This window comes from Podarcis bocagei (genome assembly GCF_964188305.1).
Source record: "Podarcis bocagei genome assembly, chromosome: 4".
NCBI classification, from domain to species: domain Eukaryota; kingdom Metazoa; phylum Chordata; class Lepidosauria; order Squamata; family Lacertidae; genus Podarcis; species Podarcis bocagei.
This window is the reverse complement of record NC_138128.1, coordinates 66,682,141-66,706,258: the sequence shown is the minus strand read 5'-3', so window position 1 is coordinate 66,706,258 and position 24,118 is coordinate 66,682,141. Positions and strand designations below refer to the sequence as shown.

Here is a 24,118-nt window from a genome sequence, read left to right as displayed (position 1 = left end):
ATGAAAACAGGGCTGTTGTTGTTTTAATCAACTCTCTCAGACTGAAGAGTGCTTATGCTTTAAAGAACAAATTACTTAAAAACTGGTTTCAGAAGTAACAATAAGTAGTAATATACATAACTAAAACTGAAATGGCAGTCTTGTAATTGCTACTTGCTTATTCTTATGCAGAACAGCAGCTGCTTCTGGGCAAGGACCCAAGTGGAAAACTGCCACACTCTTTGAGGCCAGATGTCCCCCACCCAGCATCAAATCCAAAAATATGCGTCTAAAAAGTGACATGCACTTTCTGTGCTGCATCAAGTTGAAAGTTTTGTAACAACTGACGATTGTCTCCTTCCCTCTCCTTGGTCCCACATTTAATTGTAGCTATCTTACTAGCAATACCAGTAATAAAAATGAGAAGCCACATATTAAACAAAATTATGTCATGTATAGAGTTAACTGGTTGTGTTAGGCTTATTAAAAGATTAATATGAGTTTTCACTTACTGTGAGTGAATAAATAGCTGGCTCCATATTGTCCAAATCTCGTTCTAAAGGGCAAAAGTGTTGATACATTGGACAGTTCTTATCCCACAAAACAGGTGGCTTCATAACATACCCACAGCCACCATTTGCTTCAAACATTGCTGCATTTAGGTGAAGAGGGAGATCTATAGGTAAAGCATTCAAAGTGTTAACATTGCTAAGACTTGAATGTAAGATAATGCATTTTTAAAAGAACATGGTGATTTCAAAGCGTGCCGTTTCATTCTGGGCATGTACAGTTGGCTTCGATTAATTGCCAAAAGGCAATGGTAAAACTGAAAAACTAACTAATCAAACTATAAGAGCTTTGAAGAAATAGAAATAGTTCACAAAAACAGATTACTATGCAGTTAAGGGCTCTTTCACACAATTAGGTTTTTCACAATAACATCAAGCAAAACCATGGCTTAGTGAAAGCATGCAAGCATTCCCAAAAAGGAGATTGCTGCTGCTGCATTCCTCCACCAGTCCTGCTGCTGCTGCTGCTGCTGTGAGCTAAGCAGAGGTTTGGCTTAACATGTCATCTGAATTTGGGCTCCTGGTTTGTCTCCTTCAGGCAAACCACAAGCTGCAAACCCATTGGTAGCAGCACATGGTTTGTCCGAGGCAAGACAAAAGACAAGTCCAGTTTTGGATAACATACGAAGCCAAACCATGGCTTAGCTCACAGCAGCAAGAGGACTGAGGAAGGAATGCAGTAGGCACATTCTGTTCTCTGGGCACTCACAAACAAACTCACAAACAAACGTGTTTGCACTAAGCCACATTTGGCCTAGTGTTATTATCACTCACATGGCTGGCCAAGAAGCTGCAGTGATACACAGTCTAGATATGACAGTATCTAAAACCAGCAATGGCCGCTCCAAAATCTAGAAACATCAGTCCTGTATACCTGAAGGGAGCATCTCCACCCCCATCATTTAGCCCAGACACTGAGGTCCAGCTCCAAGGGCCTTCTGGCGGTTCCCTCATTGTGAGAAGTGAGGTTACAGGGAACCAGACAGAGGGCCTTCTCGGTAGTGGTGCCTGCCCTGTGGAACGTCCTCCTGTCAGATGTCAAGGAAATAAGCAGCTATCTTATCTTTAAAAGACATCTGAAGGCAGCCCTGTTTAGGGAAGTTTTTAATATTTAATGCTGTATTGTTTTTAACACTCGATAGGGAGCCGCCCAAAGTGGCTGGGGAAACTCAGCCAGATGGGCGGGGTATAAATAAATAATTATTATTATTTGTTACAGAATGACGCGTGCATTTTAGTGGATGCATGTGGCATTGTTTGAAGCCACCATTATTTCTGTGAAACCTGAGTACCTCCAATGTATATTCATTTTACATCTATAAAAATGCCAAGCAAGGAAATGCAAGATACAACCAAAAAGGGAATGGTTTTCTTGTAATGTTTCAAGCGCACATATGTTTTTAAGGAATGAGTGCGCCCCTACCATCCGTTTGGTAGTTGAGTGCCACCAGCTGTACCCCATGTAACCAGAACAGAAGGGGATGAGGATTGGATGAGTCAATGCGAGTAGCGGCCGGGTATGTCCTCAGCAGCTGGCAGGTGGTATGTTGTATCAGCTTCTGAGAATATCGCCTGCACAAGCGCTTGGCAGCATTTTCATTCAAAGAGGAGATATGGTAACACCTAGGTGTCCTTATTATAGAACTGAGAGAAGTTGTTGGGCTAAGAGCAGGTGAAAAGGGCTCTTCCCAGATCTGCCGTGCGCTATCAAAGGCACCTAAAAAAACAAATACAAGTTACAGTTGCACATTCTGGTAACACCACCTTGTCTTCCCCTCATCCCCAAGAAGAATACAGTGGTGCCTCGCAAGACGAAAAGAATCCATTCTGTGATTCTCTTCGTCTAGCGGTTTTTCCGTCTTGCGAAGCAAGCCCATTGACAGATTAGCGGATTAGCGCTATTAGTGGCTTTTAGCGGCTTATCGGATCAGCTGATAAGCGGCTTAGCGGCTTAGAAAAAGGGGGGAGGGGGGAAACGGCAGGAACTCGCAAGACATTATCGTCTTGCGAAGCAAGCCCATAGGAGATTCGTTTTGCGAAGCACCTCCAAAACGGAAAACTCTTTCGTCTAGCGAGTTTTCCGTCTTGCGAGGCATTCGTCTTGCGGGGCACCACTGTATACTAATAGGAAACAAATGCATGCATGGCCACAATAGTAAGGAAATCTTATGCATCACCAGAACTCTAAAGACTTCTCTGCAGGGAATTCTGTTCCTCAGAGGAAAACCCAGTTTAAAAACAAGAGCTATGGCTTCATAATTTGGAAATACTGCAGATGAATCTTCAAATAAACTACAACAGGAGGTCTAGTTTTCTTCTCTGTGACTTAACTTAGGGGGGAAAAAAGATTTTCTTCCATTCCTATATATTGGTAACAGTAATGAGGTAAGCATTAGTAGAAGATAACTACCATGTTCCTAACAACATGATCTGAAGGAATAGTGCAGCAACCTTGTGGAAGCTAAGCAGGTCTGGAGGCAAGATTTTCTGAAAACCCTATATACGCTGCCCAGAGTTCAGTGATGGAAGGAAGGTGTAATATAAACCTAATAATTTAAAATAAACTTGCACAGGCATGCTCAAAAAATTAAAGCAGTGCAATAATGAACGAATCTCAGTGCAGACACAGAATTCAGACAGATGTGAAGTTGCTAATTTCTGAACCGTGGATTAGAAATTTGGAGCGGGCTGCAGGATTGTGTACTTCCTATTCCACTCTTATCTCCTACCTAGAGCAAATATACCACTCTGTTTGCCTTAAACATGGTCAGTGTTAACAAGGTCCTCCCACTTAATTTGTAATGGATTTGAAAAATGTGGTAGGTGTTAGTGTAGACATGATGACTCCATTGTCTGGAGTGAGAGAAACTACAAGCCTGGATTTTAACAGCATGCAAAGCCAAACCATGGCTTCACTAGCAGCAGCAGCAGCAACTGGACTATAGGAGGAGCATTTCTCGGGGAGTCTGCATGCTTGTGTGTTCATGCTAGGCCATGGTTTGGCTTAGCATTATATGCAAATGGAGACAATGTAAAAGAGGAATTCAGACTAGAAGAAATGGAGGGGAGAATGCAGGAGTCCAGAGTTCACAGCACACTACCAGTTTTTTCATCTTGGTTAGGGGATTGGTAGAGTTATGACTGCACCACGCTTTTCATATAAAACATTAGCTTCTTTCTTTGGCAATTGAAATCTTTTCATTTTACCATTCCCTTTCTGAAAAGTTGAGGGGGGGGGAAACACCTTAAAGGTGATGAAGGGCAACATCTATCTTGCTTTTCTATTGACATCTCAGAACTAAATGGAGAATATCACTCCCCTTTTCTCAGAAATCACAACTGAAATTGATGGACTATGCTGAAATGGCTAAATTCACAGAAAAGCTCGGAGACAATGATAATGAGAAATTTAAAAAAGAATGGGAAACATTTATTGTATATGTACAAAAATACTGTAAACAAGTAGAAACATTGGCAGGCTTTTATTAAACATTTGCAAGCAGTTAAAAATGAGATAAAGAAAGGAAATTTGAATTGAGATATTAAGTTTTGGTGGTAATCAGTTAAATAATGATAAAATAATGAGAATAAGAGGTTTAATTATAATTATGCAGAAAATGTATACATCCATTGAACCAGAAAAGGAAATGGAGGGAAGCCAGGAGAACCTCCAAAAAGAAAGTGATGATGTTTATATATTGAAAAAAGTGTTAATGTCTTATGTTTTATGTTTATATTTATATTTTTTTTTTGTGTGTGTGTTTGTTTCTGTTATCTTTTTCAAGAAGAATAATTGTTGAAGTTAAAACTGTAAAATCAATAAAAAATTACTTACAAAAAGAAAGAAAGAAAAATGGTTTGCCAATTAGTAAAATTTAAATTACATTTAAATGATTACATTTATATTTCTTGCAATTAAACCCTGTCCCAACAGTTTATTACTTTACAGTAGGTCCTTTATTTACAATGAGGTCATTGTAACTAGTTGCACTGCTAATGGAAAATTACCGTATTTTTCGCTCTATAACACACACCAGACCATAACACGCACGTAGTTTTTAGAGGAGGAAAACAAGAAAAAAAATATTCTAAACGAAATAGTGGATATATGATTTTTTGTGGTTCATGCTGTGGCCACAGACATGTGATCTGACAGTGAGTTTGAAGTAGCCCAATGCAAAAATCCTGAGGATCCATGTGGATCCATGCTTTGTAACCATGGAGGAGGGAAGGAAGGGGAACTATGGATCCTCTGCTCACGACTGCAGCAGATCCCCCCCGCCACCCGCAGGCATTCGCTCCATAACACGCACAGACATTTCCCCTTACTTTCTAGGAGGAAAAAAGTGAGTGTTATGGTGCAAAAAATACAGTATTTCAAACCCTGAGTGCTGCATGTGCAGAGCAATACGTTTGATCTTTAACTAGTAGGTCTGCTATATGTGTTGGATTACACAGTCAGTCCCTGTGATTGGTAAAGGAAGATGCTGACTTTACCTTTTCCAGATGCTTTGGCAAGCATCGCTGGCTCCCCTGGGCTCAGCCTTCCAGGATTGTTGCCAAAAATGGACTTCCTGCTCTTTCTTTCCTTTCCTCTGCTAGAGCCAGATGGATTTAGAGTTGACAGACCTAATTCCATACAAAATAAAATAAATGGACTGAAAAACACAAGCGAGTGGGCATGATTCCCCCCCTTAAAAAAAATCAGTTTATTATGAAAGCTTTATAATCTAATGCTAATGTCTTATGCAGGAAAACGCTAGTTTGTACTGCATATGTAGACAAGACAACGTATAAAATCGTACACCAATGTTCCAGTATGGATGTCTCTCAAAGGCATGTGAGCTTCAATGCACATACTTTGAAGAGCTTTCTCATTCCCTTCTATTTGCAAGCTGAAAAAATATGTTTGTGTATGAACCGCCTTGCTTGTTTCTTGGAGCAACACAGGAATCTTGATTAGGGCAAGAGAACACTGGGGCTTGGATCCTAACTTCCAAGAGTTTGACTTGTGGAAATGGACTTTCTCATTCCCCTCCTCCCTTGCGGACCTTCTACAATAGAACTGCATACAGCAAGGGGAGGCAGCAGGAGGAAGGGTGAATTGCTGAAAACTTTGCATGATGGGAAAAGCCTTCCCACTCACAGGGGTATCTTTGGACCCAAGTGTACCGTATTTTTCACCCTATAGGACGCACTTTCCCCCCTCCAAAAATGAAGGGGAAATCTGGATGCGTCCTATGGGGCGAATGCAGGCTTTCGCTGAAGCTTGGAGAGCGAGAGGGGTCGGTGCGCACCGACCCCTCTCGCTCTCCAGGCTTCAGGAAGACATCCACAGCCTAGGCACCCTGAAGCAGAGCGCCCCGTGCGCCGGACAGACATCCGCAGCGTGGGGAGCCCTGCAGGAGTTCCCCGCAGGGCTCCCCACGCTGCGCATAGCAGCCTGCCGCCCGGCGGGCAGGACGCCCTGAAGCAGAGCGCCCCTCGCGCCGGGCAGACATCGGTCAGCCCCACAAGCTCGGGGGACAGCAGGGAGGCGCAGCGCCGCCATCCCGCTGTTCCTCGACCTGGTTCGGTTTCCCCGAACTGCTTTTGGGGGGGGGAATCATAGAATCATAGAATCCTAGAGTTGGAAGAGACCACAAGGGCCATCGAGTCCAACCCCCTGCCAAGCAGGAAACACCATCAGAGCACTCCTGACATATGGTTGTCAAGCCTCTGCTTAAAGACCTCCAAAGTAGGAGACTCCACCACACTCCTTGGCAGCAAATTCCACTGTCCAACAGCTCTTACTGTCAGGAAGTTCTTCCTAATGTTTAGGTGGAATCTTCTTTCTTGTAGTTTGGATCCATTGCTCCGTGTCCGCTTCTCTGGAGCAGCAGAAAACAACCTTTCTCCCTCCTCCTCCCTCCTTTCCCTTTCCTCTAAAGGGAAAAAAATTTCCCTTTATTTCCCCCCAAAAAAACTAGGTGCGTCCTATGGGACGGAGCGTCCTATGGGACGAAGAATACGGTATATGAACAGCAATTGTGTCAGATTGATTTCTGAAACAAGACGACAGGTGACCTTGTGCTTTCATCCCCACCACACCGTATGCAAGTAACCCTGCCCACGGAACTGCAACTGTGGAACAGGCTGTACACAAATACAGTCAGCAGCAATACCTATTTATCAATATACTTCTGTTGGGATCAACTTCTCCAATGAAAAGAAAATGGACAAAAATGCATTACAGTAGGGAAAAAAATTGCTGCTTATAAGCCTTATGCAGCATTTCACTATAAGACAGCAGCTAAATAATGGAGTATTTCATTCCTCCACAATGGCGAAGCTGCATGCTCCAGCACTGGGGGCAGAGAGCAGGCGGGGGCGTGGCATGCCGCCCGTGGGGGTGTGGCATGCTGCCTATCCTGGGGTGTGGCTGGCATCCTGGGGGCGTGCCATGTGTCCTGGGGGCGTGGTACCCAGCGCAGTTGGGGTGTGCGCAGCGCATATCTGGGGGCAGTGGCCATGATGGTACCCTCCTCCCCGATGGTGCCAGGGGCGGTGTGCTCCCCCCCGCCAGTGTTCCTCCATACAAAAAAATCAAGACATGTCTGTTCTACCTATAGTGGTACCTCTAGTTACGAACTTAATTCATTCCAGAGATCCGTTCTTAACCTGAAACTGTTCTTAACTAGAGGCGTGCTTTCGCTAATGGGGCCTCTTGCTGCCACTGCACCGCTGGGCACACAATTTCCGTTCTCATCCTGGGGCAAAGTTCTCAACTCGAGGTAACTCTTCCAGGTTAGCGGAGTTTGTAACTGAAACATTTGTAACCTGAGGCGTTTGCAACTCAAGGTACCACTGTATTTCTCTAGTACTTGTGGAAATCAATCCTTCCTTCTTGCCATGGGTTTTTCCTATAACCAATCCACTGTAGTATGGTTGGTTCTCGACACATTTTCTATACTTGCTCCATTCCAATTTACTGTTTGTGCTCCTATCCCAATGTAACTCACTCTTTTGGTTCCCTAATCGGACTGTAGCCCAACCTGCACAGAAATTATATGGGGTGTGTGCAAGAGATAAATGGAGTTTGATTTCCCACAAGCCATTCCTTATTCCTATCAAGACACCTCTCTTGGGAGAAAACACTCGGAATCAAAGCTAGTTCTCACCTGCCATAAAATGGGAAGCTAGATCCCAGGTTTTTTTCCTTTGTCATAGCTTGTTTCGGAACAGGTAATAATTAAGGCCAATGTAACTTACCAGGAAATTTCACAGCTTGGCAGTAGATGACAAGATCTGACAATTCTGGTGCTATTTGTCTGCTTTCTTTTTTATTTTGAGAAAGATAAAATTCTTCCCCTAATTCCATGTCATAAACCTAAATATCGTCAAGTGAAAAAAGAAAGGATTTCATCAAATTTAATATATGTGCACAATGCAGTTTAATCATGAGCAACATCACTTATATGGTAGAACACTGTTAATTTGCATTTATAGATGTCCCCAATCTTTTAACATTTCTTCTTCCCCACATTCAGCCACCACCCCTTCCTCTAAATCTGCTTTCCACAGGCCAGCAGGGAGAGATTAGGAACACTACTGCCTCTAACCTCTTAGCAGCCGGAGACAGGATGGAATTACCTTAGTGGAACAGGACAATCTGCCTGATCCTACAGTTCCCTTCTCACATGCTATACCTCCCTTTCCACCGGCCTCGTGAATTACATGTACTTTCCCCATTGCAGCAACTAAATATTACTACACAAACATATGCCTGAGATCTAAAAACAAAACAGAAAAGGCTAGGCTCACTTTATTGAAATAAATTCAAAAATATTTAACAGCAGTATTCCCATCTTGCCTAAATATATGTACAACAGGGCAGTGTTGTGCAGTGCAGCACGCGCACAGAAAACAGGACATCTCAGCGTGAAGTCAAACCATCTGGCTTAAATGGTGAGTTTACTCTGGCAGACAAACCACAGTACTATTATAATTCTCCCCTGGAAAAAGGTTCTGCTAGTTCCAACATTCTCTGCACGTGTGTGTGTGTGTGTGTGTGTGTGTGTGTGTGTGTGTGTGTGTAGTCTCTATGGTAGAATTCATAGACTTCAACAAACTGTATTCCACTAAACTGTATTCCAAATACTATTGTACAGGAAAATGCAGCTAATTTTGTGGGTTTTATGAAAGACATACATGCAGTGGATAAGCCTTGCAACCTGAAAATGCACAGTATTTAAAAAATACATGGCATTATAAATAGCCTTGCAATCACCCACATTACTTTTTAAAAATTAAACAAAGGTCCAAAGTGAAGACATGGAAGAAGGCAAGGTAGCTTTAGCCCATTTATCAGCACAGCTCTTTCCAGGAGAATGAAGGCAAACTCTCTCTCTTTGTTCCCCCCTCCTCTTGGTGCACTCTGTAGCTGTTCTTTGCAGGAGATCTGGCTTGCAGCTGCAGATCTGCACCATCCATCTAAAGCACATGACTTCACCCAAAGAATCCTGGGAACTGTAGCCTTCTCCTTACAGAGCTACAATTCCTAGCACACTTAACAAACTATGCTTCCCAGGATTCGGGGTGGGGGAGAACCATAAGCTTTAAATTCAGCTCAGCCTAGTGTTCTATACACATTAGTCTATGTTCAAAATATCACATGTTATCATGCCAATGGAAAGCAGTTGACTTGTAAGGAGAGGGGTCTCACTGTCTGAGATCATAGAAATATTGTAAAACACGGTAACGGTGCCTCAATGGATAAAACACTAAACAGACTGGGGGAAACAGCAGCTTAAGATGCAAGCAAAGCCAGTCCCACTATGAGCTTTCCTAGGCAAGAATCTACTTCGTCATACATATGAAGTAAATTGGGAAGGTAATATATACACTGAGCAAAGTGAAGGCCAAGTGGTATTTGACAAAGTGAGACTGAAAAACTTTTGTTAGGAAGGCAAAGAAGCTCTCTTGAAAACCGGGGAAAGTGTCCAATACTCAACCTAAAGAAAATCTACATCTGTTGAGCCATCAAAACACTGCTAAAAGAACAGCTGGACATCAAATGAGGTACATTTTATTTCTGAGGTGAGAGAACCACCCTTATTTAAACTATGAGGTATCTTTTATGAAGCAAGAGAGGAAAAACCTCAGAGGTGCACAAGAAACACTCAATGGTGCAAACTTGTCTACTCAGAAGTATGTTCCATGGGGCTTAGTAGGTACAGCTTTGCAATCTAAAACATTCTTTTTTCCTCAGGGGCAATAGATGGCACACTAGACATGAAGGAAGTAGATCAGGGCATTTAAACGTGGATCTTAGATGCTGCAAGAGGCCGGTGTGTTTTTTAATTTCTTTGTAAGTTTCAGTTCTAGACTACAAGCCACTCCCCGTATGGAAGCTTGAGAAAACAGATATGAACAAATACTACCTTTCCTTTGTTGTTGTATATAGCGCTTTCTGTTTTCTTTATTCTCTTTGCAGTTTCTTCGCTATATTCAAATTGAAGCTTATCTATGGTTAACTTATTCTCAGGTCGGTCTTCCAAAATGTTATCTGGAAAGTAAGCATTATCTGACTGAAGAGTTGAAAAGGCAAATTTTACTTCAACTTAATGCTTTGAGTAAAAGCAGCCAATATTATTCTGAATAATCAAAATATTAAACAGGCAAATAATTTCTCCTTCAATGCAATGCTCTTCTAAGTGCGAGTCAGTTTTTATCCTACCTTTTTGAGCTCAGCCAGTATTCTCTCAAGATGCAAAGCAGAAGCTGGTTTTCCACTTTAAACCATTTGTGGAATGATATAATACAGTGGTGCCCCGCAAGACGAATGCCTCGCAAGACGGAAAACCCGCTAGACGAAAGGGTTTTCCGTTTTTGAGCTGCTTCGCAAGACGATTTTCCCTATGGGCTTGCTTTGCAAGACGAAAACGTCTTGCAAGTGTTCCGATTTTTTTCCGCTCCCCTCCTTTTTCTAAGCCGCTAATAGCCTTTTAGCCGCTAATCCGCTAAGCCTTTAATAGCCGCTAAGCCTTTAATAGCCGCTAAACCGCTAATCTAAGCCGTAAATAGGGTTGCTTCGCAAGACGAAAAAACCGCTAGACGAAGAGACTCGCGGAACGGATTAATTTCGTCTTGCGAGGCACCACTGTAAATTAAGCTGCATCATCATCATTATTTAATTGCAAATGTTTTAAAAGTTTTCTGCCTCAAATTTTGTACTCAGCCCTGTGCATGAGACATTACTTTGCAGATAAGGGAGTGGGGGGTGACAGGGGATTGAAGTGCTTACTAAAAAGTTATTCTCATTGTTCTACCCAAAATTATAACCAAATAGAAAACTATATTTGTGTATTTTAAGTCAACGTACATAAACGTGATTCACTAATCTATATAGCTATAACCAAAGTGTATAAATAAGAAACTAGTGTGGAACATGCAAATATTGCGATCCTCAAAAGTAAGTAATGGAAAATTATAGAAATGCAAAAATTGTGTTTTTACTAAAATGTGAAATTCAAAGAATGCTTCTAAGTTGGGAAATGCAGTGCTGAAATTCATGCAGTTATTATGCTTGACCAAGTGGCCTTTTACCTTCCTGGCTGTTAGGAGCAGGAGAAGCATTAAGGACATCAGCTACAGGAAAACAGAGTCAGAAAGGGAAGAAGAGTAAAGGAAATTAAGAAATAAAGCCAGAGAAATGAAAATTACATTCAAACTGTGTAGAGCTATCATCTTCGACACAAAAACTTGAAGAATTGCTGCAGGGATATAAAACTGAAAATGCTAACTATTAGAACACAGAGTGTAAAGATGAGGTCAGACTTTATATAAACACATCTGAATCTAGGTTAACCCAGAATGGAGGTGATTTCATAGCGTGAGAATTTAGAAAACTCATGGAAACAGGCAAGATACTAAGTATGCTCGAGGTCTGGCAGAGAATTTCATAATATTATAGATATATACTCAATGTACATATCATGAAACTAGCTGAAAAAGGCCCCAACTGGGATGAGCCAATGGGCACATACTATAATTCAAGGTGGCAGGAATCCAATAATACAACAAAATGTGCCTTCTGTTACTCTGTTTTGCGCTGTGTGTCTACCTATTCATATAGATTATCAAGTATAAGACAGGCACTATTTTCCTGGACTATATAAAACATGCTTCCTAGCCATGGTGTTTTAATTTATGGTACTGAGTAGACTTTCTGAAAAGCTAAGTCCTTAGAACAAAAGCTGCTTTGTGTTGCTGGAATACAGTTTAGAGCAGACATAGTACATACAGAAACCCAACTTTAAAATATCCTTATTTCAGTACACATATCAAAACAACCACCTTATGCAATAACAGAAATGATTGCTATGTTTCCTAATAATATTCTCACAGCTACATCACTATGAAGATAAAACATAATTCCTTTCCCATCCCTTCCCATAAATCATAACCTTTTCTTACTATTTAGAATGGATATGAAAGACAAAAAAAAGAGTTGTGTAGTGACAAATGCTTAAAAGTTGTAACTGAATAGGTTTTTGGGGGGAGGGGAGGAAACTTTAAGTGTAGTTATGGTTGAAACTGTGCCCATGCCATAAATCCAAAAAATGCAACCCTATAATAAGTATGTTTGTTTACCATCAGACAGAGACTCATAGTCATAGTCATATTCATCTTCTTCATCTTCTTCTTCTTCGTTAGCAGTGGAGGGGTTCCCCACATTACCCCCGTTGCTCGCCTGAGCTTGCATGTATGCCAACTGATGAGCCTATTATATTAAAATAACATTGAAAAATACAATGGAAAATTCATTTGGAAACTACAATGAGACTATATGTTCCAGACTTATATCTAATTTTATGTGCAGGGTCCTTGCCTAACTCCATCACTGAATATGGTCCTTCACAAGAAGTAATAGGGGTTTCCTCCCCTGTAGAAATTACATATCCATCTTCCTGGACCTGACAAAACACCATCTCTTATTTTCCAACACATTGCTCTTTCCCACTGAGCTACCAGCTACCTCACAATATGGATCCAGAGTTCTCCCCACAGAATGACTTCCCTATTTGTTTTTCATTGAGTGAGCTGAGATGCTTCCTCCCCTACCCGCCCAGAACCTGGCTCTCTCTAATAAAATTAATGGGACCAATTAAGATAAGGCCAAATGGGGCAGTGCATCTGGCTGTCAACCAGAAGGTTGGTGGTTTGAACCCACCCTGGGATGGTTGTGGGCAGGATTCCTGCACTGCAGGGGGTTGGACTAGATGACCCTCAGGGTCTCTTCCAACACTACAATTCTATGGTAACTGTGCCCCCTTTCACCAAAAATGTGACATGACACAGTATTTCTCTATGCAGAGGCCCAATATGTATAGTTCTCTCACACAAAGCAAAATAAAGATAGAAAAAGATTGCACAAATTGGGCCTCCCCACATACATCCACATGTGGTGGGGAGGACAAGGAGATTATCAAGCCAGGTAAGTAGTGTGCCAGTCCCAAACTCTGGATTAGGGTTTAAATATATTGCTTAACAATAATGAACTTCTTAATATACCATGTCACCTCCTCCTGATATATAACTAATCCCCGCACACTATATATAACATTCAGGGAGTTGGGTAGCCAAGGGTGCAATTGACAATCCAAAAAAGGACTGAGTGTGGCAACTCTCAAATATTTTTTCAAAGAAAATTCACACCTTCTGTTTTAATATATCCACTGGAGTCTGGTGAGCTTTGAGCTTTTTGTTTTTAAGCAGGATCTTTCTTCGCAGTTGGTGGGGAGAAGGTAACATTGGGTCGTCGGAAAAATCGCTTTCAAACAAAAATTTAGTCACCAGCTTTTCTTCAAACGTATTCTGAAACATCAGTTAAGATATAAAGTTAAGATATAAAATCATACAAACATGAGTTTAGTTATAAATTGGATCAAAATGCCTATGCCACGCTGAATGGCATTATTCTCTCTCTTAATCTACCTTGAAAATGTCGGCCATCTTTCGCTGCTGTGGCAAGGAACAGTGGTTCTCAATCGATATGATGACAGGCATGTCTGAGGTGGTGAAAGCATTGCGATCGATAGCTTCGACAACTTCCTGTAAGAATGAAAACCAAAACAAGACCATCTAATTATTCTATGGCATCCAGGGCACATGCCATTCTGCCCCACAAATTATTGAAGGAAATCTAGTATAAAACATGCTGTCCCCAGACAGAAGGAAAAGCGATGTGCAAGTGGGTGACAATGCCCACTTGGAAGCTGGGGGGAGGGAACTTGTTCTCCACCCCTGTTCCAGACAGAGATAGCCTGACCATGTCTAAGCACATATTGGCAACCTCTGATTTAGGCCACTTTAGTGCACTGTATAGGACGCGGGTGGCGCTGTGGGTAAAACCTCAGTGCCTAGGACTTGCCGATCGTATGGTCGGCGGTTCGAATCCCCACGGCGGGGTGAGCTCCCGTCTTTCGGTCCCAGCTCCTGCCCACCTAGCAGTTCAAAAGCACCCTTAAGTGCAAGTAGATAAATAGGTACCGCTTTATAGCGGTAAGGTAAACAGCGTTTCTGTGTGGTGCGCTGGTGCTGGCTCGCCAGAGCAGCTTCGTCACGCTGGCCACGTGACCCGGAAGTGTCTTTGGACAGCGCTGGCCCCCGGCCTCTTAAGTGAGATGGGCGCACAACCCTAGAGTCGGACACGACTGGCCCGTACGGGCAGGAGTACCTTTACCTTTACCTTAGTGCACTGTATATGTTGGGTCATCTCTGAAGTCTATTCAGAAACTTCAATAGACATAAAATATCGTTGATAGATTGGGAGTAGGCTATACACCTCACCAGTCTTGAAACAACCTGCACTGGCTCTGGGTCCATTTCCTAGCTTAATTCACAGTGTTATTCTAACCATAAAACCATAAACAGTTGGATATTTAAGAGACCATGCATTCTTGGATGAACTTGTCCCCAGTATGAACATTCTCCTCAGAGGAAATTCTGTCCCCACCACAACAGAAGTGAGGGGAGAAGGGACTGAGGACTGGGCCTCTGCAGCTCTGGCATTCTGATTGTGGAATGCTTTCCCAATGGTGACTCTTCCTGACGACATGTCATACATTTTTGGTGGTGCCAAATGGAGAGAGGAGAGAAAGAGGGCGGACAAATCTCACATTAGAAATATTTCCATAGGAAATAATGGAAATTGTGTACTTGTTATGTGAACGCTTGCCTAAGGAACATTTTCCAGGGAACGAACAGTAAGAAGGACCTGAGTGTCTTTTTCCACAAGAATAATTTCTACTACAATAGACATTAGTAAGAATATACATCTACCTTAAAAGGAATCTTCGTAGTTAGTGTGTGGCCATGATAAATTACAGGCATTCCATCATCACCATCCCAGCAGTCTAATTCCACACTCCGACAGCCTTGCAACAGAACCTGAAACAAGAAAACAACAACAACATGGTGTTGCATTGCTTCTACAGAACCATACATTACTTTAAAGGGCTGAAGTTTCAAAGTTTTCAGTGAGCATACTATAAATGACATACAAAGGATAGGGAGACGGAACAGAGTGAAGTGCTGTAAAAACACTTGATCAAATTCCTGCACCACTGACAAGTGTTGTTTGAACAGTCTTCTCACAAAATAGGCTTCCAGTAAAACTACTGTATACATAATTCAACCTTCTTACATGTTTAACTGTTGAGCCCTATATTGATCCCTCTGCACCTGTGTTTAGTTAAGAAAGACCAACGTTACATAAACACACACTTAGTTGTGCATCTGCAGCATCTTCCCAAGGCAGCCATTCTGTGCAGGCTACCAGCAAAGTTTTCTTGTCCTCCAAAATATGCACATCTATTTGTACATAAAAGAAAAGGCTTAAAACAATATTTTTAATGTTGCTACATGATAAAAAAAATATCCAAGTGGTTTACAACATTAAAAAGATTTTTAAAAACCGTACAACAAAAGTGCAAAAAGGTAAAAACAATTTAAAAGCAAAAAAAAAAGTTAAAAACAAAAATGTCGGGCTCTGGAAGGTGGCTCTGTGGCCCCGTGCTAAATGCTCCTGTCTGTTGATGAGGTATGGAAGGGTGGTGCTTCTGTAAACTCTTTTAAACATGATGCAACTCCATCATACACAAGATATAACTCAACCCATGGAAAGGAGCACTTATTTTCATGTGGGTTACTGCCCAGAAACAATGTCTAAAATATTATGTAATATTCCTAGAAGCAACAAACACTTTTCTGAGTAATGGTGCTGCTTCAAAGTCATACTTTCAGCAGAACTTGCATTATTCTGAATGGTGCTTTGACATTTAAATGAACCAACATATTAGCTCAAGTCTTTCCTGTGGGAAAGTCTAATTTTAGAAGGTTAGATCAGACTGGCTAGTGTCTAAATGCTGTGACTCTCAAACCAACCCACCCTTTTTTGTGCCTTAAGAACAAAGCTTAAATATATTATTTTAAAAAGCATCTGAGCACAACTGTGCACACAAGCAGTTTTTCCCACAGATCTTGTTTTTCCTATGCTTTACAAGCAAGTATTCAGGACATTTAGGTTTAGAAAGCAGGGGAAAGGTCGTGCTTTTTTTGACATTCCAAACAAACAAACAAATTCTTGCAAAAATACGAAAAAGTCACCTGGCTGTAAAGTTCTACTGAGGATTCTCCTTTAAGCTGGTGTCCCGTGAGATACGTATTGTGTGAAGACTCAATGTAGTAATATGACAGAGGGAATAGCAAATCTTCAACATTCTCTTGAGACTCGTTGTTCATGGATGCAAAATTATCTTTGTCCATCAAAAACCTAGAGATACAGAAGGCTAAAATTCATAAAAAGAAATGCAAGGCAGGTTAAGAAAATATCAAGGCGATCTTACAGGAGATTACCGTGCAAATCCTTCAAAAGACATCAGTCCCTGCTGGCACATGTTGATGCTGGGTTCAAACTTCTGTAAGAGGCAGAACAGAAATGTCAATAAATGGACTAAAATAAATTGGCATTAAAGAAATGAAATGTGTTTAGATGTTATACACAGTTTTGGCAACATAATTTATTTGTATCCAGCTAATGCATTACTGGGGGCAGAATTAGGCATGACGGTGTCAAATTCAGGTCTTCAAATGCAGGTCATGCCCAACACCTGCAAAGCAAGGCATGGACCAGGGGGAAATGACAAATGGTAGACAGGACAGAATACTGAAACTTTCTTCCATTTGCCCAGACAAAAGTGACTGTCAGAGAGGCAACCAGCACACAACACGGTCACTAATTATTCATGCCACATGCCCCTTACCTGGCCTGCCCCACTTCTCACACCATAACTCCCAGAACTATGGCAATGCCTCTGCCCTGCTCTCTCCTGGCTGCCAGTTTATAACTAGGCAAAGACCACTCTCACATGAGAAAGGAAGATACAGCAAGCACAGCTAATATTGGTGGGGGAGACGCTACCCACATCGGTCCAGGAACAAATACATAGCCCCAACACCCCCAGAAGTCAAGCCCAGGAGGTTTATCGGCCAATCTGCCAGCAGGGGTGAGCTAGCTTCTCTCTGCTAGCCAGTGGTGGGGAAAGGTCAGCTTCTGAAGGAAGCTTGCAAACATTGACTTGTGCAGAAACACTTCACAACTTTATCGCATGTCTCCCATTAATGCTTATAGGGATCCCTTAGTAAAAACTCCAAATTCAGCTTAGATGTCTTTAAGACCAACATCCGTGTGATGTCTGCATCCTCCTGGAGCTAGCTGACTGAAGAGGTTATGTTAAATTGGTACACTGGTGAGATGTCCACCAGTTCTTCCCTTCCTAACAGGCTTGCTTGCAGCTGTTTATTTCTGTGCCCAGTATGAGTTTTGGCCATGATTCAGCTACGTGCCCAACTTTTTATTGCTGAAAACAATGGGATTTAAAAACACTGAACTTTAATTGGACTGGGGAAGGGCCATAGTTCACTCTCCATATCTCAGGGTACAGCTGGGAATGTCCCATTCTGAAACCCTGGAATGTCACTGCCAGCCAGAGTCAACAATACTGATGGGCCAATAAATCATCCTCAGTACAAGGCAGCTGCATGTGTTCCATGTTCTCTATGTTACTGATGCTGCCACACCAATTTAAATATGGTGGTTGCTCCTGGTTCTAAGAGAGGAATTGAGAAGCCCTGTGATTAGAATTCCAATAGCTTAGCATTACACACCTGAATAATACTGAGGATTTCATCATATGTGTAGTGTTCTCCTTGGCAATTTACTAAGAAGTCATTGAGTTGCTGGATGCCCACTCCAAATATTCCCAGGGATGTGCTCTCCACTCCAGTGCCATTAGTAACAATGCTTGCGGCAGCAATAGCGTCAGAAATTTGTCTCTGGTTGTCTGATAGCTGCTGTCTGCTCTTAATGAACAAGCCCAAATCAGATATGTTCCTAGTCAGTAAATCTGAAAGATAAAAATATGAACATAAATACTTTATACGATGGTCAAACTACTAGTTTTAACTTTTAAGTCCTAAATGGTCAAGGAACTTTGAAGGAACACAACTGCAGATTTATTCTCTCTCTCTCTCTTTGGAGATGTGTGTGGCGCTGTGGTCCAAACCACTGAGCCTCTTGGGCTTGCCAATTGTAAGGTTGGCAGTTGGAATCCATGCGATGGGGTGAGCTCCTGTTGCTCTGTCCCAGCTCCTGCCAACCTAGCAGTTCAAAAGCATACCAGCGCAAGTTCATAAATAGGTACTGCTGTGGTGGGAAGGTAAACTGTTTCTGTGCACTCTGACACTAATCACGGTGTTCTGTTGTGCCAGAAGCAGTTTAGTCATGCTGGCCACATGACCCTGAAAGCTGTCTGTGGTCAATCACTGGCTCTCTCAGCCTGAAAGTGAAATGAGCGCCGCATCCCACAGTCAAATTCGACTGGACTTAACCATCCAGGGGGTCCTTCACCTTTTTATTTATTCATTATTTGTAGAACATTTTTAAATCTGTGAAGCGCTTTATAAAACTTTAAAATATTTTTTTTTCAACAACTGTTCAGTGAGGCATGCCACTGTCCATATATTACAGAAATGGAATTGAGAGAGAAGGTGACGTGACCAGCACCAAGCACTTAGCTCCCAGGCTCAACTCCAACACACGACCAAGTCAAATTAATTTATCTTACCTAAATCTGGCTGAAGTCCATTTGTGTTCTCATCAATCTTCAGAGAGGTATACAGTGGAACGGAATCAGAACCCAGTCGATTGCAGGGCACGGCGTATATGTCGAAAAGCTCCTTCAGATCCTTGCGGCTTCGAACGCTGTTCATATATGATGCATTTTATTATCAATTCTTGTTAAAACATTGGTTTTTTAAAAAACTCTCAGGTAATAATCAATAAAAGAGATTTTACCTGAAAGACTTGAAGAGCTCCACAAACTCAACAAAGCTCATGTTGCTATCGGAAACCATACAGGTTTGGAAGCCCTTCAGCCCCCCTTTTCCTCTTCCATGCCAGCTGCTGCTGCTCCATGTGCTAAAAAAATAAAGGTATGTAATGGAAACTATCACTGTGTCTGCACACACACACACACACACACACACACACACACAACTAAAAAAGCAGTCCATTAGTTTGCCAGCTAAAAGTAAGCCACTTATCGACTGCTAATGGGAAAAACTATAAAGGAATTCCAGATGCATCTGTAGATTTCAGACACCTCAATCCCAACACTCAACATGGACTAAGGAGTGAACTCAGTATAGGTTTTAGAATTTCAGGACACACAAAAACACACATGTTCAGTGATGCTTTCTCTTACCTGGATTGACCTTTTATTGATGATGACATCACAGGAGAAGACACCGGCCTGACAGGTGACGAGACCCCAGGTGTTACATTAGGTGGCACTGAGGTAATCAGGGATTGTGTTCTTCTGGAAGGCAGAGTGTTGGTAGCAGGAAAAGTAACCAGAAGAGTTGGTTCTAAGAAGGAAAGCAAATTTGTATCATAGCATTCATAATACCCCCTTTCAAAAAAAGAAGGGAAAAAGAGCCCTGTTAGAGCAGCAAAAATGAAACTCACAAGAAATTAGAAGAAGAAGAGTTTGGATTTGATATCCCGCTTTATCACTACCCTAAGGAGTCTCAAAGTGGCTAACAATCTCCTTTCCCTCCCTCCCTCACAACAAATACTCTGTGAGGTGAGTGGGGCTGAGAGACTTCAAAGAAGTGTGACTAGCCCAAGGTCACCCAGCAGCTGCATGTGGAGGAGCGGAGACGCGAACCCGGTTCACCAGATTACGAGTCTACTGCTCTTAACCACTACACCACACTGGCTGTAGTGGTGTAAAATATAGCTAAATGAATATATTTTACTACAATTATCACCAGTTTATGAAAATGTGGCCAAGTTTTCATGTTGCACAAAGCCATTTGTCAGACAGGCAATACTGAAGGAGAAGGCAACTGATTTTTTAATTTATTTTCTTTGCAACTCCTACGCTTTCACCCAGGGCTGGGTACAGAGGATAGTGATGTTGCTGCCCAGCAGCCAGCAGGACTCCAGACTGAGCTGTCTTTTCTTTTCTTTTTAAAAAAGCAAAATTATAGTCTTCCTAGAAAGAAAGCTATACACACACATCAATGCTTTGGACCCGCCCTCCAAATACTGTAGTCTCCTACATTGCCCCCAAAGCTGCTCCTAAACATTGGAAGCAGCTCGAGAAGCACAATCAAGCAATAAATAAGGGATAACTCACTGCTTGGAGATCCCCAAAGGATTATTTGAGGTCCTTTGCAAAATACACACACACACACACACACACACACACACACAATGAAAGCACATACCTGCTTCTTCCTGCTCATCAATATCCTGAGGGTCTGAACCACTTCTACTCCGATTTTCCTTAAAAGGTCTTGCTTTTCGGGTTGCCATTTCATCATCAGTGCCATCTCCACTTTCACCCTTAAAACAGTGACCTTCATAATGAACATCTTTAGAAACACTGCATATTAAAACCAACATCCATTTTGTAAGTTACAAAGCTGTATGTGGAACATGTATTCAAGCAAGCTATAATCGGTTTGCTGAGACAAAAGGGATGCAGGTAGCACATCAAAGAAAATGATCATTAGGTATTCATTTGAGGTCCAAACAAAGTGTTTCATCCATGGATGAAACCATCCGGAGATCCATGGATGAGAGCCCATGGGGTTTAAAAATGTAACCCTAAGGAGGGAAGGGCAATGATCCAAACTGGAGATGTGATACTTGTGGGATGGGGAGATTAAGCCTTTCCTCTGTGCACTTTGCCAGGGAAATTAGTCCTTCCCAAAGCTGCTGTTTGCCTCTCGGAGCAAAACAGACAGGTACCAATTTGATACCTGTACATTCTTCCTCAGCCTTACAGGGCAAAGTGTAGTTTGGGAGGGCTTCTCCCTAAGGAAGGGGGGGATGGGGAAAGTTGTTTTTTAAAAGCCTCCCCTCCCTGCAAAAATGCCACAGTCTTGATTCAAAATGAAGGGCTCCATATTTGCTAATGATCATTTTAAAACACAAACAAGCAAACCCACAGGCAATGCCCCTGAAGGAGTGTCTCCACCCCCATCATTCTACCTGGACACTGAGGTCCAGTGCCGAGGGCCTTCTGGCGGTTCCCTCACTGTGAGAAGCCAAGTTACAGGGAACCAGGCAGAGGGCCTTATTGGTGGTGGCACCCGCCCTACAGAACGCCCTCCCACCAGATGTCAAAGAGAAAAACAACTACCAGACTTTTAGAAGACATCTGCAGGCAGCCCTGTTTAGGGAAGCTTTTAATGTTTGATGGATTACTGTATTTTAGTATTTTGTTGGAAGCCGCCCAGAGTGGCTGGGGAGGCCCAGCCAGATGGGCGAGGTATAAATAACTTTATTTATTTATTTATTTATTTTATTTATTTAACAGAAACGGACCATTTTATGAAGCCCTTCAGCTGGCTGGCTTGGTCCTATCCCATTGTCATAAACCAGCTGAATAGGCTATCAAATTGATAAAGGTACATTTGACTAAATCTTACTCTTTGCCCACAGGTTCAAGCCTTGATCAAGAGTCTTGCAAAAACTTAAGAAACCAAATTTTCTACATATTAGCCATGTTCGGATGTACAGTGGTACCTCGGGTTACATACGCTTCAGGTTACAGACTCTGCTAACCCAGAAATATTGCTTCAGGTTAAGAACTTTGCTTCAGGATGAGAACAGAAATCATGCTCCGGCAGCGCGGCGGCAGCAGGAGGCCCCATTAGCTAAAGTGGTGCTTCAGGTTAAGAACAGTTTCAGGTTACGTACGGACCTCCGGAACGAATTAAGTACTTAACCCGAGGTACCACTGTAATGCTAAATAACCATGGCTTAGTTCTATATGAATGAACCAAGCCTTCTCCTGGGCTTGTATGTTCCTCTGTCCTCCACTGGAAGCATTCAAGGCTGGGAAACCTCTGGCCAGTGGGCCATTTGGGACAAGCCCCACTCACCTGCCCTACACGTGACAGCATACAGGTGAGGATGGAGTTTGACCCTATGGTTAACCAGCTGGTTGTTGGGAGTCTTGGAAGCCCTGTGCTAAGCAGGAACCCAGCACTAAGCATGAACGCTCTCTCTTCACCAACAGCCAATGTTGAGAACAATCCTACTTAGTGCACAAGAGTTTGGGTGCACAAGAGCGCTCCAGCCCCCTGAGTCCAACACTAAGTGGGACCCAGCTGCCCATTGGCTGATGCAAAAGGAGAGCAATCCTGTTTAGTGTGCCAAAGAGCTCCTTGCTGAGGGGCTGATCCTGCATAGCATGGAGTTTGGGTGCACCAGGGCTCCCCGAAGGAACTTCCTGTGTTTGTCCTCCAAGTGTTACAATCTATTAAGAAGACGCTTTTGAACTTAAGATTCTTCCACTGCCTCCTGTTTCAACCTTCCTTTTTGCAACTCCAGTACAGAATGTTCATTGGCAGGTCCGGAAGTTTAGCTTGACTTGATTTTGCCTTTCCTGCAAGTGCTTTTCTCATTGAGTTATACTTTCTGGATAGGCAAAAATACTACGTATGCTTCAGATGCATGATACTCCCCTTCTCTTTGCTTTCCATAATAAAAAGTCTCTACTCAGAAGTAAAAAAGATACCACCCAGAATATTCTATTTCAGTTTAAACATAGGCAAACCTCTGTATTATTATGCAACAAAAAACCCCACTGTTTTGAAGTAAATGATATGCAAACAAGTTGAAATAGAGAGACGGTCCCCTACCCCACTTTCTGTTCTGGAGGTTCTCCTGACTCCCCCCCTCTGCGAGCCAATTTGGGGGGCATGTGGGGGGAAGGAAGGGAGAAAGCCCTGGACAATGAAGCTTCAATCATGCCTCCAACAACATTAAATAACAAGCATCCTACCCTCATGAGTACTTTCTTCTTTTTCTTAGCTGTGCTGATTCCTAGTGTGTTGTTTCTCTGCACGCTTGGCTTCTCTACATTTTTTGTCAGGCTTCCTGGGCTTGTATTTCTTGTACTCCAGCGCCTCCCTCCAAACAATTCAACGGCTTGAGCCAGCGTTGGGCCTTCATATCGACCGTCCTCCTAATAAAAGTCCTCAGCTTTATTAAAGTGCACATGATATGGAATTTAAAAAGAAATATAATGGTGTGGTGGTTTTTTTTAAACTGCACAGGAGCAGAAGAACATTGAGTAGGCTGGATTAGGGCCCCAAGGGACTAACATGAGCAGCTAATAGAATTATGGAGTGAGGAGTGAGGAGAATGGAACAGAGATGGCTCTAGGGGTTCAGTGGGCAAATTATGGCATGTGTTCTGCCTGCTAGGGAACAAGGAAAATCAACCGTTTACCTGGTAGAGGCTGACATATTGTTTCCGCAGCCACTGCAATCTCTGATCAGGAAATCTCTTCATCTTTCTGATAGCATTCATTAATTCCATCAATCCATCAAAGAGCATTTTAGCAGTATATTTTGGAGCAACGAAGTGCAACAACTTATTTTCAGTAGTTTGAAGACCGTATAATAGCGTCACACCGTTTTCTTTAAGGGACATGTTGCAAAGTTTGTTCTGAACACACACAGCATGCATATCAATGCCAGAATGCCCCATATACACAGCCTTTGCGGAGAACAAGTCTAAGCAACCCTCCACAAGTCCATTTAATCCAGTATTGCCAAGAAACTGAAACTTCCCAAGGTCAGCTGTGCTACCCAGCATGCTCAGTTTCACTTTAGAATTTGCAGTGCAAGCAGTGGTGGGTTTCACCCACGTCAACGTACTACTGTCAGGCTGAAGCTGAAGGAAGCACCGTGCTGAAATGTGTGTCTCTTGGTCATAATGTATGACTGTTGCGCCTTGAAGCATGAACTGGTGGATGTCAGCTCTGATTGACAGCACATACCAGGGAATAAGTTCTATCCCATGACTAAAAGCTTGCTGCTGCTCTTCAGCTGCCTGGGTAGTCCATTCTTTGAATTGCTCAAATATGTCGCTTTCAGAATCTGACAGATCTCCTGTTAGAAACCTGCATAAAAGCAAAGATACAACAAGTCTTTCTTTA

At 42.4% G+C, this 24,118-nt stretch overlaps 1 protein-coding gene across 3 annotated transcripts in view; it reads right to left on the bottom strand.

Annotated features, from left to right (window-relative positions):
- Positions 1-24,118, bottom strand: part of PLCE1 (phospholipase C epsilon 1) — a 135,140-nt gene that overhangs the window by 12,981 nt on the left and 98,041 nt on the right. For 2 of the 3 annotated variants that reach the window (XM_081189545.1, XM_081189544.1), the window contains exons 8-26: positions 23,407-24,082; positions 22,958-23,140; positions 20,388-20,505; positions 19,358-19,520; positions 18,949-19,071; positions 18,719-18,855; positions 17,760-17,998; positions 16,449-16,510; positions 16,200-16,365; positions 14,874-14,981; positions 13,527-13,643; positions 13,248-13,406; positions 12,183-12,312; positions 11,136-11,177; positions 9,971-10,095; positions 7,800-7,917; positions 5,046-5,177; positions 1,972-2,265; positions 492-655 (exon numbers count right to left, since the gene is read on the bottom strand). In XM_081189545.1, coding sequence (XP_081045671.1) covers positions 492-655; positions 1,972-2,265; positions 5,046-5,177; positions 7,800-7,917; positions 9,971-10,095; positions 11,136-11,177; positions 12,183-12,312; positions 13,248-13,406; positions 13,527-13,643; positions 14,874-14,981; positions 16,200-16,365; positions 16,449-16,510; positions 17,760-17,998; positions 18,719-18,855; positions 18,949-19,071; positions 19,358-19,520; positions 20,388-20,505; positions 22,958-23,140; positions 23,407-24,082 — 3,256 coding nt within the window. The remainder of the gene's footprint in view (positions 1-491; positions 656-1,971; positions 2,266-5,045; positions 5,178-7,799; positions 7,918-9,970; positions 10,096-11,135; positions 11,178-12,182; positions 12,313-13,247; positions 13,407-13,526; positions 13,644-14,873; positions 14,982-16,199; positions 16,366-16,448; positions 16,511-17,759; positions 17,999-18,718; positions 18,856-18,948; positions 19,072-19,357; positions 19,521-20,387; positions 20,506-22,957; positions 23,141-23,406; positions 24,083-24,118) is intronic. The other variant, XM_081189546.1, reaches the window with a different exon arrangement.